General features: G+C 40.5%; 1 protein-coding gene and 1 long non-coding RNA gene across 2 annotated transcripts in view; both read left to right on the top strand.

Annotated features, from left to right (window-relative positions):
• The window catches only part of LOC309507150, a 195185-nt gene that overhangs the window by 149173 nt on the left and 31750 nt on the right, over positions 1-14262 (top strand). The gene's annotated exons all lie outside the window — the stretch shown is intronic.
• Positions 231-6182, top strand: LOC309505369 (uncharacterized protein). Its single transcript, XM_082178730.1, has 2 exons — positions 231-262; positions 4441-6182. The coding sequence occupies exon 2, from the start codon at positions 4495-4497 to the stop codon at positions 5632-5634; it is 1140 nt and encodes a 379-aa protein (XP_082034856.1). The 5' UTR covers positions 231-262; positions 4441-4494; the 3' UTR covers positions 5635-6182.

The raw sequence follows: 14262 nt of genomic DNA, 5'->3' as shown, positions 1-14262 counted from the left end.
CACCCCAAGGTCTGTGGCAGGACCATCATCTCTCATGGCACATAAATTGTCTAGAAATGTTGGCGGTGTTTCAGGCTCTGAAACATTTCCTACCAGACCTCAGGGGTCATCATGTGCTCGTCCGGTCAGACAACACATCGGTGGTCTCTTATATAAACCACCAGGGGGGTCTGCGTTCGCGCCCCTTGTACAAGCTGGCTCGCCATTTCCTTCTGTGGGCCCAGGGGAAACTTCTTTCATTGAGGGCTTTGTATATCCCAGGGTATTTAACCCTCTGAGGTCGAGAAACGCGCCGACGCGTTTTGCTGGATTTTTTTCACATAGCAGCAACATAAACTTAAATTACTCCGTCATTTATGGTTATACAGAAAAGAGAAATATAAAAAAATAATCTGTGATATCCAGATTGTCCACTTACAATCAAATCAAAACATTGTGCTTTTGTAAAATAAAGAAAATAAACAGGGTGTGCGTTCTGCCTCTCCGTCGCAGTGAACTTTTTTTTCTTGAGCACATCTATAAACTGAAACAAAACTCAGCGAATACTTCTCACACATTTATGAGCCATATACCTTTATACACATTTAAGTGTGTACTTTTAAATGATCGGATTCAAACTGAAAACAAATATTCTGTTTAAGTAATTTGTATAAAACCAACAGGATGTCCAGTATCTCAAACGCTTGCTAATTACTTTTTAATTCGACACGCCCACTCGCGCAAAAGAGATTCACATGCAAATCTCCACATGGAACGCGAACGCCCTCGTTACCTCAAACACAAAACACCAAAACACTTCACAAGTCTCTGCTTTTCGTCGAGTTTGGAAGACACGTCTGAGCTTACATTGGATTTAACTCTGAAGAAGAAGAACACGATTTGAAGACAAGAAAGATGTAAGGTAAGAAATTCTTACTTATTAGTTTATGGGATTGTTGCATAAACTTCACATTGCAGTTGAACTGTTGCTAGATATATGGTGAATATTATACTATTTAGACCCGTGTTTCCTGTTAAATACTGTTTGTGGATATCTGCTCAAACATAGATATGTATAACCATAATGTTTAATATTTTGGAGCGCGATGGCGTTTGAATGTATCATATTTTGGAGCGCGCTGTGGGTTTTAATGTATCATATTTTGGAGCGCGATTGCGTTTGAAAGGAAAAATGCACCAAACATTAGGCTTTATGTTTTTACTATTATCTCATTTCATATCATCATAACGAATGGAAACATTTGAAGTAACATATGATAATCAATATATTTTTCTCTAGCGTAGTTGTTCTTGAAATCTTTTGGAAGATTTAACCCTCTGAGGTCTGAGCTGTTTTCTGGGCCTGGAGGTGTTCTGACATGCTCTGACATTTGTGTTTTTTTCTGTTACTAGTGACATTTTCATGGCTAAAGTCTAATTACACTATATTCAGCACAAACTCTGCTACAATAATATATCAGCAGCATGTATGTAAAAGTTTGTAGTTTTGAGATAATGACATTTATGCGTGGTTTGTGAAAATACAAAAAAAATTGTCACTGAAATAAGGCCATGAAACCCATACTGATTATTTCTTCACAAGACTTTTGAAAATTGTATGACGTAGCCTAGAATATTTGCTCCAAAACTATGTGAAAATCACCCTGACTGCTCATTCAGATAAGACAATATATTGATTTAAAATTTCTAAGACGTGTTTTGTGTGACAAAGCCATATTCGAAGAGGCGTGATCATCTCATGAATATGTAAGCTTTTAACACCTGAGAAAGACAAAGACACTCCCCTAACTGCCCTATTAGGAGCGATCAGGCCCTGTCATTCAGAGCAACCTTGCACAAAGAATGAGGAGATTTAAAAAAGAATGGCTTTTAAATTGTTTGGATTTATTTACAACACAATCCAAAAATACAAATGACAAAAGAGCACATTGAAAACAATGATCCAAAGACAGAGACCTTTGTGCCATTCCTAAAAACATTGTACATACCATTTCCAAGGTGTTTGATTTTCACTTTACCATGTTCATGTACAGAGACTCATGTGAATGTTGAAGTCAGCAGGACTCAGTTGCATCTGGTCCCTGAAAGAAAAGAAAAAAGTGAACATACTGGTATCAAGAGAAACTAGGCCTGCACGATTTTGGGAATACATTTTAGATTTTTCTGGTTAAAATTGCTTTTTAAAATTCACAGAATACACACACACACACACACACACACACACACACACACACACACACACACACACACACACACACACACACACACACACAAATGTTTCCAACAATATATAATATAAAGAACACCATATTTGTTGTGCCTTGTAGGCATAAGCTATGTGCAGTACTGCATAAAATAATTTTATTTTACAAAGCAGCCTATAAATCTTCCAAAAGATTTCAGTAACAATGCTAGAGAAAAATATATTGATTATCTTATGTTACTTCAAATGTTTCCATTCGTTATGATGATTTGAAATGAGATAATAGTAAAAACATAAAGCCTAATGTTTGGTGCATTTTTCCTTTCAAACGCAATCGCGCTCCAAAATATGATACATTCAAACCCACAGCGCGCTCCAAAATATGATACATTCAAACGCCATCGCGCTCAAAAATATTATGGTTATACATATCTATGTTTGAGCAGATATCCACAAACAGTATTTAACAGTAAACACGGGTCTAAATAGTATAATATTCACCATATATCTAGCAACAGTTCAACTGCAATGTGAAGTTTATACAACAATACCATAAACTAATAAGTAAGAATTTCTTACCTTACATCTTTCTTGTCTTCAAATCGCGTTCTTCTTCTTCTGATGTAAATCCAATGTAAGCTCACAGCGCGTCTTCCAAACTCGACGAAAAGCAGAGACTTGTGAAGTGTTTTGGTGTTTTGTGAGGGCGTTCGCGTTCCATGTGGAGATTTGCATGTGAATCTCTTTTGCGCGAGTGGGCGTGGCCGAATTAAAAGTAATTAGCAAGCGTTTGAGATACTGGACATCCTATTGGTTTTATACAAATTACTTAAACAGAGAATATTTGTTTTCAGTTTGTATCCGATCATTTAAAAGTACACACTTAAATGTGTATAAAGGTGTATGGCTCATAAATGTGTGAGAAGGATTCGCTGAGTTTTGTTTCAGTTTATAGACGTGCTCAAGAAAAAAAAGTTCACCGCGATGGAGAGGCAGAACGCACACCCTGTTTATTTTCTTTATTTTAAAAAAGCACAATGTTTTGATTTGATTGTAAGTGGACACATACAAAAGTAGAAATATCACAGATTCTTTTTTTATATTTCTTTTTTCTGTATAACCATAAATGACGGAGTAATTTAAGTTTATTGTACTACAATGTGAAGAAAATCCAGCAAAACGCCGGGGCGCGTTTTCCGACCTCAGAGGGTTAATTTATTGTTATTATTATTTTATGCAGCACTGCGTAGCCTATGCCTACAAGGCACAACAAACCTGGTGTTAATTATATATTGTTGGAAACGTGTGTGTGTGTGTGTGTGTGTGTGTGTGTGTGTATTCTGTGAATTTTAAAAAGAAATTTTAACCAGAAAAATATAAAATCTATTCCCAAAATCGTGCAGCCCTATAGTTTCTCTTGATATCAGTATGTTCACAGTTTTTTCTTTTTTTTTTCTTTCAGGGACCAGATGCAACTGAGTCCTGCTGACTTCAACATTCACATGAGTCTCTGTACATGAACATGGTAAAGTGAAAATCAAACACCTTGGAAATGAAAGGTATGTACAATGTTTTTAGGAATGGCACAAAGGTCTCTGTCTTTGGATCATTGTTTTCAATGTGCTCTTTTGTCATTTGTATTTTTGGATTGTGTTGTGTTGTAAATAAATCCAAACAATCTAAAAGCCATTCTTTTTTAAATCTCCTCATTCTTTGTGCAAGGTTGCTCTGAATGACAGGGCCTGATCGCTCCTAATAGGGCAGTTAGGGGAGTGTCTTTGTCTTTCTCAGGTGTTAAAGGCTTACATATTAATGAGATGATCACGCCTCTTCGCATATGGCTTTGTCACACAAAACACGTCTTAGAAATTTTAAATCAATATATTGTCTTATCTGAATGAGCAGTCAGGGTGATTTTCACATAGTTTTGGAGCAAATATTCTAGGCTATGTCATACAATTTTCAAAAGTCTTGTGAAGAAATAATCAGTATGGGTTTCATGGCCTTATTTCAGTGAGAATTTTTTTTTGTATTTTCACAAACCACGCATAAATGTCATTATCTCAAAACTACAAACTTTTACATACATGCTGCTGATATATTATTGTAGCAGAGTTTGTGCTGAATACAGTGTAATTAGACTTTAGCCATGAAAATGTCACTAGTAACAGAAAAAAACACAAATGTCAGAGCATGTCAGAACACCTCCAGAGCCCAGAAAACAGCTCAGACCTCAGAGGGTTAAATCAGGGGGCAGACATCCTGTCGAAGCAGGGGCTGAGGCCCGGGGAATGGAGACTCCACCCCGAAGTGGTGGAGCTCCTTTGGAAGGAATTCGGTCGTGCCGAGGTAGACCTGTTCGCTTCCAGGGAGACATCGCACTGTCCACTGTGGTTCTCCCTGAGCTATCCAGCCCCTCTGGGGTTGGATGCCATGGTGCAGGCGTGGCCGAGGTCACGTCTGTACGCATTTCCCCCGATTGCTCTGCTCCCAGGAGTTCTGGAAAGGGTCCGTCGGGACGGGGTCAGTCTACTGTTGGTAGCCCCGTTCTGGCCGGCCCGAGTATGGTTTGCAGACCTAGTGTCTCTCCTCGACGGCTCTCCTCTGGAGATTCCGATCAGGAGGGACCTTCTCTCTCAGGCGAGTGGGTCGATCCTTCACCTCCGCCCAGAACTGTGGAAACTGTGGGCTTGGCCTCTGAGGGGGCCCAGCTCATAAGTTCTGGTCTCTCAACTGAGGTTGTTGAGACCATTCTCCACTCCAGAGCTCCGTCCACGAGGAAGTTATATGCCTTGAAGTGGAGATTATTTACTTCTTGGTGTGGAGAACACCAGTTGGACCCGGTTAACTGCCCGGTGGGTGTAGTGCTGGAGTTCCTGCAGGAGCGCTTCTCCACAGGGTTATCCCCATCCACACTGAAGGTGTACGTGGTGGCACTAGCGGCTTACCACGTCCCTTTGAGTGGAGTCTCTCTGGGGAGACACCCACTTATAACACGCTTTCTTCGTGGCACTTTGAGGTTGAGGCCAGCAGTCCGCACGAGGGTACCGACTTGGGATCTGGCCATTGTTTTGGAAGGTCTTCCCCTAGCTCCGTTTGAGCCTATTGAGGAGATTCCTGAGAAGTTTCTCACTCTTAAGACTATCTTTTTGCTTGCTATTTCGTCTCTCAAGAGGATTGGAGACATTCAAGGTCTCTCGGTTTCTCCCTCGTGCTTGGAATTTTCGCCTGGCATGGTGAAGGCCTTTCTCCATCCCAGGCCAGGTTATGTTCCGAAGGTTCCAACTAATGTTGTTAGGCCTATCGTACTGCAGGCTTTCTGTCCTCCTCCTTTCCAGACGTCGGACCAAGAGAAACTAAACCTGCTCTGCCCAGTTAGGGCTTTAGATGCTTACGTCCACAGAGCTGCCCTGTGGAGGAAGTCTGAATAGTTGTTCGTTTGTTTTGGGTCACCCAGGAAGGGATGTCCTGCATCTAAGCAGAGGATGAGCAAGTGGGTGGTTGAGGCTATCTCACTTGCTTACGAGTCGGCTGGTCAGCCTTCACCTTTGGCTGTACGAGCTCACTCTACTAGGAGTATGGCCGCTTCTAAAGCTTTACTGTCAGGAGTTTCACTTCATGATGTCTGTGATGCGGCAGGCTGGTCCTCACCGCACACATTCATCAGGTTTTATGATCTTGACCTCAGCTCCACTCCAGGGGCGCAGGTGCTTTCGTCCGCTTGTGCGCTCTGATTTCACACGGACGGTCACTTGCTCGCATGGCGACGTGGGTATTAGCGTTCCCGCAGCGTTTCGACGCAGCTCGAGTTCCCTTGAAAGGGAACGTCTCGGTTACGTATGTAACCCTAGTTCCCTGAAGAGGGAACGAGACGCTGCGTCGCCCTGCCATACTCCCGGCATTCCCGTGATCGACTTGCTTCAGCCTATCAGAAGCTAGCGCGTTTGTGTTCTCTGGGGTGCTTTATAGTTTCCTGGTCGATGACGTCACCCGCCTATGACGTTCCGTCTCGCCATTGGATTGATTCCATACGTGCTTCATGACGCACTCACGCAGGGGCGTTCCCGCAGCGTTTCGACGCAGCGTCTCGTTCCCTCTTCAGGGAACTAGGGTTACATACATAACCAAGATGTTCTTGGTTCAATGATCTGACATATTATTAGTTGGATATGTTTGAAAGTGTCACTTAAAGATTCAATAAATAAGTTGTTAAATCTCTTGGACTGTATCAATCTGATTAGTGAAAGCTTCATGCATACAGTTTTTCTGATTTCAAGCTAGAAACAAACCGTTGCGAGTCATCAGATTCACTGAGCTTGACAGCTTCATTTGTAATACAAATAGGACGCATCCCTTACAGTTATATAACTCAATTTATAAGTTTATGCAATGGGCCCCAAGAGATCCATCTCTGCCGTCTGTGCGTGAACATGTTTGGATGACTTCTACAGATTTTATGCTAATGAGTAGTTCTGCTGTCATTCCAGCATTCTCTTACCTGTACTCGCCTCAGTACCTGCCGCCACACACAGTCTCCGTCTGCTGTAAGGTGATAATGTAGAGATTCCCCTTCGATTGCCCTGGAGGATGGCTTGAACTCCTCTCCATTACTATCATTAACAGACTGATAAAACAAATAACAGTTTCATTAGAGGAGGTTACAATTATCAATTGATTCATGTCAAAATAGCATTCTAGGTTTCACTCTCTTGCCTGTAATTTATGCCGCAATCTTTGTAGTGCTTCAAGTCAATTAACTCCCTACATTGCCATTAACTCCCGGCATTGCAATGGCTGATAGGTTCCACTTCAACAACTAAACCATTTGCCACCATTAAGTCAAACAAACTTCATCACGATCATGGGATTTATTTAACATGGGAAAACTTAATTGGCACACATGAAATATTTGCGAGTATTGTGACTATAGAAGACCATTGTAAGGCCAGATGCTCCAACACCGGGAGTCCTCCAGTGAGAATGGATGTGCGCACAGTCAATTGGATTCAGAGGACTTTAAATAATGTTGAAACTAGGTCATTAGGGAGGTAATGCACTCCCCACAGAGCTTCTGACAGCCATCATGTCTCATTAGCGTGTATAACAATCCCAATCAGTGATCAATGATAAATAATCTGGGAAAGCAAACCATGACAAATTGTATTGGTGAGTTAGTAATGGACTAATTTTCTAAAATGTTTCACAATGTATCTTGTTTTTTATTGTCCCAATAGATCAGTGTATGAGGTTTGAGATATAACCTGTGTATGGTTTGAATGCTGCAAAAGGGGTAAGTTCATTTCGATGATCAAGAACCACTTCAATAATTTAGCTCCAGGCAAAATGGCAGCATTTGGGTCGAAAAATTGACAAAGTGTATCATTTTTTTCCCTTCGTCTGAAGTATAATGAAGCTCTTTTTTTCACAAAAGCCACCATTAATTCTGAGCTAATGAAGGATATTGGTTTAGTAATACATTACAGCAATTTTGATGACTGTAATTTATATTCAAGATACTAAAGCACAGGTGATTGCTTCAAATTAATTGGCTTTGCAAAACCAAAAACACTATACAGCCCATAAGACAAACACAACCATCAGGATAATTACAATCATAATTCAAAGCGGACATGATCCTACACTAACCCATTATCAAACATCAATAGCATTCAACCTCATGTTTGAGTAAACATCCGTTATAAAACACAAAGTGAATCTTGTTAAGCTATAGACAATGTTACTGATACTCAGAAAGTGGAAGGAGGAAACTGGGGTCAAGGGGGTGTGAAATTCAAACACTCTCAGAAAATATTAAAGTGTAAATATGGTACAGTACCTTTAGGAGTACAGATTGTCAGTGGAGCAGTATCCTCAAAGGGATATATTTGTATCTTATCTACCCTTAACGGGTCACTGTAGTTCCTTAAGGGTACATAATATTAATACTCTAAGGTACTAAAATGCACCTTTCAGGGGTGGATAAGGTAAAAAGTTGTCCCTTTAAAGGTACTGCCCCAGTGACAAGATGTTGTACCCTAAAGGTAACATTTTTGCATATTTTTCTAACAGTAATCAATGTCAGTCTAACCCTCTTTTCTAACCAGACAGACATGGTAAACTAAATCTGACACAACGTCAGAATATGCCAACTTCTCTACTATATAGTATGCAAAACACAGTAAGATGAGAGTCGAGGGACATTATTTCGAGTGCTTCAAAATAAAAAGTTGTTCCTTGCAGTTAAATTGTACTTGTTTGATATTTCTGCGCAAATTACTTTGGGGGTAATACAAGGACAATACCAAGATTCTGGATGTACCTGCAGTATGCCATAGAATGTACACACACTGCATACCTAACATACCCACTTCATCCCTAACATACCCACTTCATCAATATTGGAGATGTCTGCATTTAGTCAAATATACGGTATATACCCATCTAATTTTTCAACGTGGAAATAAGCAATTTCTTATGAATGTATGAGACTTCCACCGCTGAGACATAGCCACTAAATAAATGTAAGCTTAGCGTTAAGTTCTGCCAGGAAGACTCAATCAGCGCGTCATGAATTAACTCACTTCTAACCAATCATGTGTTAACACTCTCAGTATAAAAGAATGGTACTTACATCCGTCTGAGTTCGCAGATACTGACGGCGCCAATTACCTCCATCCTCCCCAACCACCTCCAAGATGGTCCTTTCCCTCCATCCTCCCCACCACCACCAGGATGGTCCCTTCCTTTGCCTCCAGGGGGTCGGCTGCGCCCCTGCCTTCATCTTCAGGCGGGATTTGCAGATTCCGTTACCCTCGCATTGCTTGCTAAGGACGGGGCCTACGCCAAAGACTATGCTTGCTGAGCTATTAATAAATTTACTTGTTATATCATTTTATCTCCCGAGTCTTTCTGGTAGAACTAGAAAAACAAAGTACAAAAAAGGCAAAACTATTTGCACTAAAACAGTTTATTCATGGATATGATAACAAATTAAAATAATATGATAACAAATACTGGTTTGCAGAATCAAGCGGCACAAGCGTTTTTGCATATACTTGAAGCAGCTGACACCGGATTCCTTGCACATTCAAGTTCAAATTTATCGTGCCCGCTCTTACGTTAAAAAAAGGGGCATACTCTGAAAGTACACAATTTCGCCAAGGGGCGAGCGACAAGACGTTTTGTCGATCACTTGATTTCAATTTCCATGATGTGGTCTTGGTTGGCACCGTCCACTACACCATCTCATTGGTCCCAATTCCCACATCCACATAGTTGTATATTAAACATTCAATCTTTTGATTGGCTGTGACTGTGCCATGTGACTGGAAACGTGTTAGTCGCATCATGCCTGGTTAGTAAACGTTGTAACATTTGTCAAATTACAGCTTTTAATTCTTGTTTACAATATATTGTAACTACAAGATCTACAGTGCGTGTAAACTAATTGCACATGGATTGTGAATCAGTCACAAACTCAAAATATGTAGAATATAGCCAGTCATTGTTTCAGAGCTCACATATGATGTGAGCTCACTCAGCTCATACAGGAAAAATACACCAGTGCCTTTTTTTTTTTCCTTTTAAAGGCGGACATATTACAACCATATCTGCTTTTACTCTAGGCCTATTCGGGGTTATTAATATCACCTTCTCTACCCTGTTTGTGGTAATGCTGCATTCACAGGGGCTCAAGAATGAGTGGTACAGCAGCAATGGCCCCATTGTGCATCCCGGCTAATTACACCAGAGGCCTGCTAAAACATTGTGGGTCCTCAGTAATGGTCATGACACAAGAAGAGATGGAGAAGAGGTGTCTCCATTAAGACCACACTTGCGTTGGTCTGCTGACCTCAGTTTGAAGAGCCCTATCTTTTGTGTACTAATGTTCTGTGCACGTTAGGAAACAGCGAAGCTTTGTCATTTCCTTCAAAGACAGGAACATTTTACACTCTGTTTGGTACATTTTTGACAAACACATAAAGCCCACAAGTGTTAATATTATATACCTAGTTCTGGCATGAAACTCTACATAGGTCAACATTCAAACAAATACCTGTGTTGCTGTTAGCAGTTTGTAGCATTCTTTCAGAAACCCCCCACCTTCCCCAGCTCCACCTGTATAGATCTGCTACGGGGGTTAAATCGTGTATTTTACAAATGTAGCAGAAGCAGCATGTCTTATATGCTCACAGCAATGTCTGTTAATGTATTGGCAGTAGCAAGTCTCGAACTTGCTCTGCAGCAGCGTAGTAAATATATTCTGCCAAGACCAAACACATCAGCATTGCCATATCCACTACCATGCCAATCTCTATTAACATTCCAATCTCCCGAGAGTTGCCATGAATATTTTTTTTTTGTTATTTGGTCTACGCGTTGTGTTACAATATGCGTAAATATAATATGTGGTTGAATTTAAAAAGGCAGATGAAAAGCCATTAAGTGGAAATAAGCAGTGTTGGGGGTAACTCATTTCAAGTAACCTACGTAATCAGATTACTTTTTCAAGTAACTAGTAAAGTAACGCATTACATAAAATTTACAACAAAATATCTGAGTTACTTTTTCAAATAAAAAAATGCAAGTTACTTTGTTTTCCCATTTATTGACTGACAGCTCTCTTATCCCCATGTCGAGACAAATTGAAGTTCAGAGGCGTGTGTAATCATGATGGTTAATTTAGTTCTAGACTAAATGTGAGTGTGCATTTACTCATCTCACTTGCACAAAAAAAAAGATTCAATATTCCTCAAAATGAATAAAATAAGTGAAATACAGAATCAGAATACTATGCAACCTCCAATGTTAAATAAAACACATTTTTATGCATTTAATCTCACTTTGATCAATCTAGGCTACTTGCTTCTGACCTTCGATGAATCAAGTTAAACCATAAGCAAAAATGACTAGATATTTTTGTTTATATTGATAAAGTAAGTGTTAAACTTTTTTCTCCTGCATCCTATTCTTCCGTTATCCAGAATGGCAGCACAGCTGAAAGGTTTGCTTGAGCTGCGCCCTCTACTGTACAGGCGTAAATTTGCATTTCCTTCAGCCTGTGGCTTATTATTTCACTTTTGGTGTGAAAGGGTCTTTACATTTGCCCCAAAATACAACTTTTTGGTTATAAAAACAAGCCCACCACAGGTGAAAAAAAGTAACGCAAAAGTAACGTGACGCATTACTATTCTAAAAAAGTAACGCAAGTAATGCAATTAATTACTTTTTAAGGGAGTAACACAATATTGTAATGCATTACTTTTTCAAAGTAACTTTCCCCAACACTGGAAATAAGCAAGGAAATAAGCAAGGAAATAAGCAAGACTTTGCACATTTGCACACAAATTCAAGCTATTGTCCTACCCGTCCTTCGGATGAGACGTAAAACCGAGGTCCTGACTCTCTGTGGTCATTAAAAATCCCATGGCATTTCTCGTAAAGAGTAGGGGTGTAACCCCGGTGTCCTGGCCACATTCCACCCATTGGCCCTTACCAATCATGGCCTCCTAATAATCCCCTTACATTGAATTGGCTCTATCACTCACTCTCCTCTCTCCACCTATAGCTGGTGTGTGGTGAGCGCACTGGCGCCGTTGTACTGTGGCTGCCGTCGCATCATCCAAGTGGATGCTGCACACTGGTGGTGGTTGAGGAGAGATCCCCTGATATGATTGTAAAGCGCTTTGGGTGTACAGTAGTACATATGAAAGCGCTATATAAATGCCTCATTCTATTCTATTCTATGGCACAATGAAAACAGTTAAAACCAGGTTATGTTACAGCAGTACCAAACAGTACAGTCACTAATCAAAGTTGGAAATCTCAAAGTCATAGTTCACCCAAAATGAAAACTTTTGGAGAGTCTTCACACAGCTTTTCCCCCATATAACTCCAAAAATGACAAAAGCACCATAAAAGTCGATGACTCATGTGCTATATTCCAGATCTCCTGAAGTCAAAAACCACTGGACCTAGATAATTAAGTCAGTGAATTGAACTCGAGAACTGGATCAGTGAAAGGATCATTCTTTTGAACTGGTTCTATTCAAAGAACCGCTTAATCCAGTTCACATACCGGACTGAATGGACAATCAAGAGTTATGTTCAACTCCAGACTCAATGAACCAGTTGCAGCCTTTCTTCAGTAAGCAGCTCACTGAAGGGGAAGATTATCAGTCAATAACATGTTCCCCTGGTCTAACAGACAAGCCTAGTCCCAGACTAAAATGCAATATTGAGCTGTTTTAACGGAAAGCAACTTTCAGTGACATATCTTAAAATATGTCAATGCCATTGTTTTTATCTCAAGATGCAGTACTGTTTTTTTTTTTTTTTAAGGCATGTTTAGAAAAGCTACTTAAATGTCCTAAATCAAGGTCTAATTATGGCTTAATCTAAGCCCTGTCTGTGAAACCAGGCTGTTAAATCTCTGTTCCTCACACAAAGATATTGTATGACTTTAGAAGATATTTCATTTCTTTATCTTTGATATGGAGTAGGAGTCATTTACAACCATCCGAGTAAACAATGCTGGATGACTATGATTATTTATTTATATATAAAAAAAAAAAAAACGTAACAGCTGTCTGTTATTTTGTGCTATGGCTGGAAGATAATGGAACAAGCTGTACTCTTAAAGTAGCTTTGATGGCTTCACATTATAATTATGTAAGTGCATTAGTACAGGCAATTTAGAAATGCAACTGAATGAGATGCTTCTATGCAAAGGATATAGATACGAAAAATCTCATTTTTATAAGCGCGGTGGACTAAATGGATCTGTTAACAAGCAAAGAATAGAAAGTTCGATTTTGCGAGTTTCAATTAGTGTTAGGTTTTGGATTTAGTTGCATTCAAATCATATTTACATTTACATTTAGTCATTTAGCAGACGCCCTTATCCAAAGCGACTTACAAATTAGGACTAAGTTCAGCGAGTCATCATAAAGAGGCAAAAGCAACAACAACGCAGGAAGTGCTCAAAATACGAAGTTCAGGTATTATTCAGAGTAGCATAAGCCTGATAAGTGATGTTTCAAAGGGAAAGGATTTTTTTTTTTTTTTTTTTTTTTTTTTTTTTTTTTTTTCTATAAGGTTAAGTGCTCACGGAAGAGATTGGTTTTCAGCTGTTTTTTGAATGTTGTCAGGGATTCTGCATTCCGGATGAGGGTGGGGAGAGCGTTCCACCAGCATGGAACTGTAAATGAGAATGTTCTGGAAAGTGATTTTGTGGCTTTCTGTGATGGAACCACGAGACGTCGCTCGTTGACCGATCGTAGGTGTCTGGTAGGGATGTAGACTCGTAGGAGTGAGTGAAAGTAGGAGGGAGCTGAGCCTGTGATAGTTCTGTAAGCAAGCGTCAGTGCCTTGAACTTGATGCGAGCAGCTAGAGGTAGCCAGTGCAGAGAGATGAACAGAGGAGTGACGTGGGCCCTCTTGGGCTCGTTGAAGACAAGACGAGCTGCAGCATTCTGGATCATCTGTAGGGGTTTGGTCGCACATGCTGGGAGTCCAGCCAGAAGGGCATTGCAGTAGTCAAGCCTAGAGATGACCAGGGCCTGGACGATAAGTTGTGTTGCATGCTCAGTTAGGAAAGGCCTGATCTTCCTGATGTTGTGCAGTGCAAACCTGCATGATCGAGCTGTCTTTGAAATGTGATCTGTGAAGGTCAGCTGGTCATCAAACGTTACTCCAAGATTTCTGACCGATCTTGATGGGGTGATTAATGATGACTCTAGCTGGATGGTGAAGTCGTGCTGTAGAGACGGATTGGCAGGGAGGACGAGAAGCTCAGTCTTTGCCAGGTTGAGCTGCAGGTGGTGTTCCTTCATCCATGTGGAGATGTCCGCCAGACAGCTTGAGACCCGTGCAGCTACTGTGGGATCATCTGGTTGAAAGGAGAGGAAGAGCTGTGTGTCATCAGCATAGCAGTGGTAGGAAAAACCGTGTGCCTGTATGATGTGTCCCAGTGATGTGGTGTAGATGGAGAAGAGGAGGGGACCAAGAACTGAACCCTGGGGAACCCCTGTGGTCAGCTGATGTGCTCTGGATACCTC

The sequence above is a fragment of the Leuciscus leuciscus genome (assembly GCF_965113295.1).
Source record: "Leuciscus leuciscus genome assembly, chromosome: 9".
Classification (NCBI taxonomy): Eukaryota; Metazoa; Chordata; class Actinopteri; order Cypriniformes; family Leuciscidae; genus Leuciscus; species Leuciscus leuciscus.
The sequence above is the reverse complement of the archived record's forward strand: the minus strand, read 5'-3'. Positions and strand labels throughout refer to the sequence as shown.

Bases quoted from the DNA above. Each gene is read 5' to 3' on its own strand.
- LOC309505369 (XM_082178730.1), top strand. From the start codon at position 4,495: ATGGAGACTCCACCCCGAAGTGGTGGAGCTCCTTTGGAAGGAATTCGG.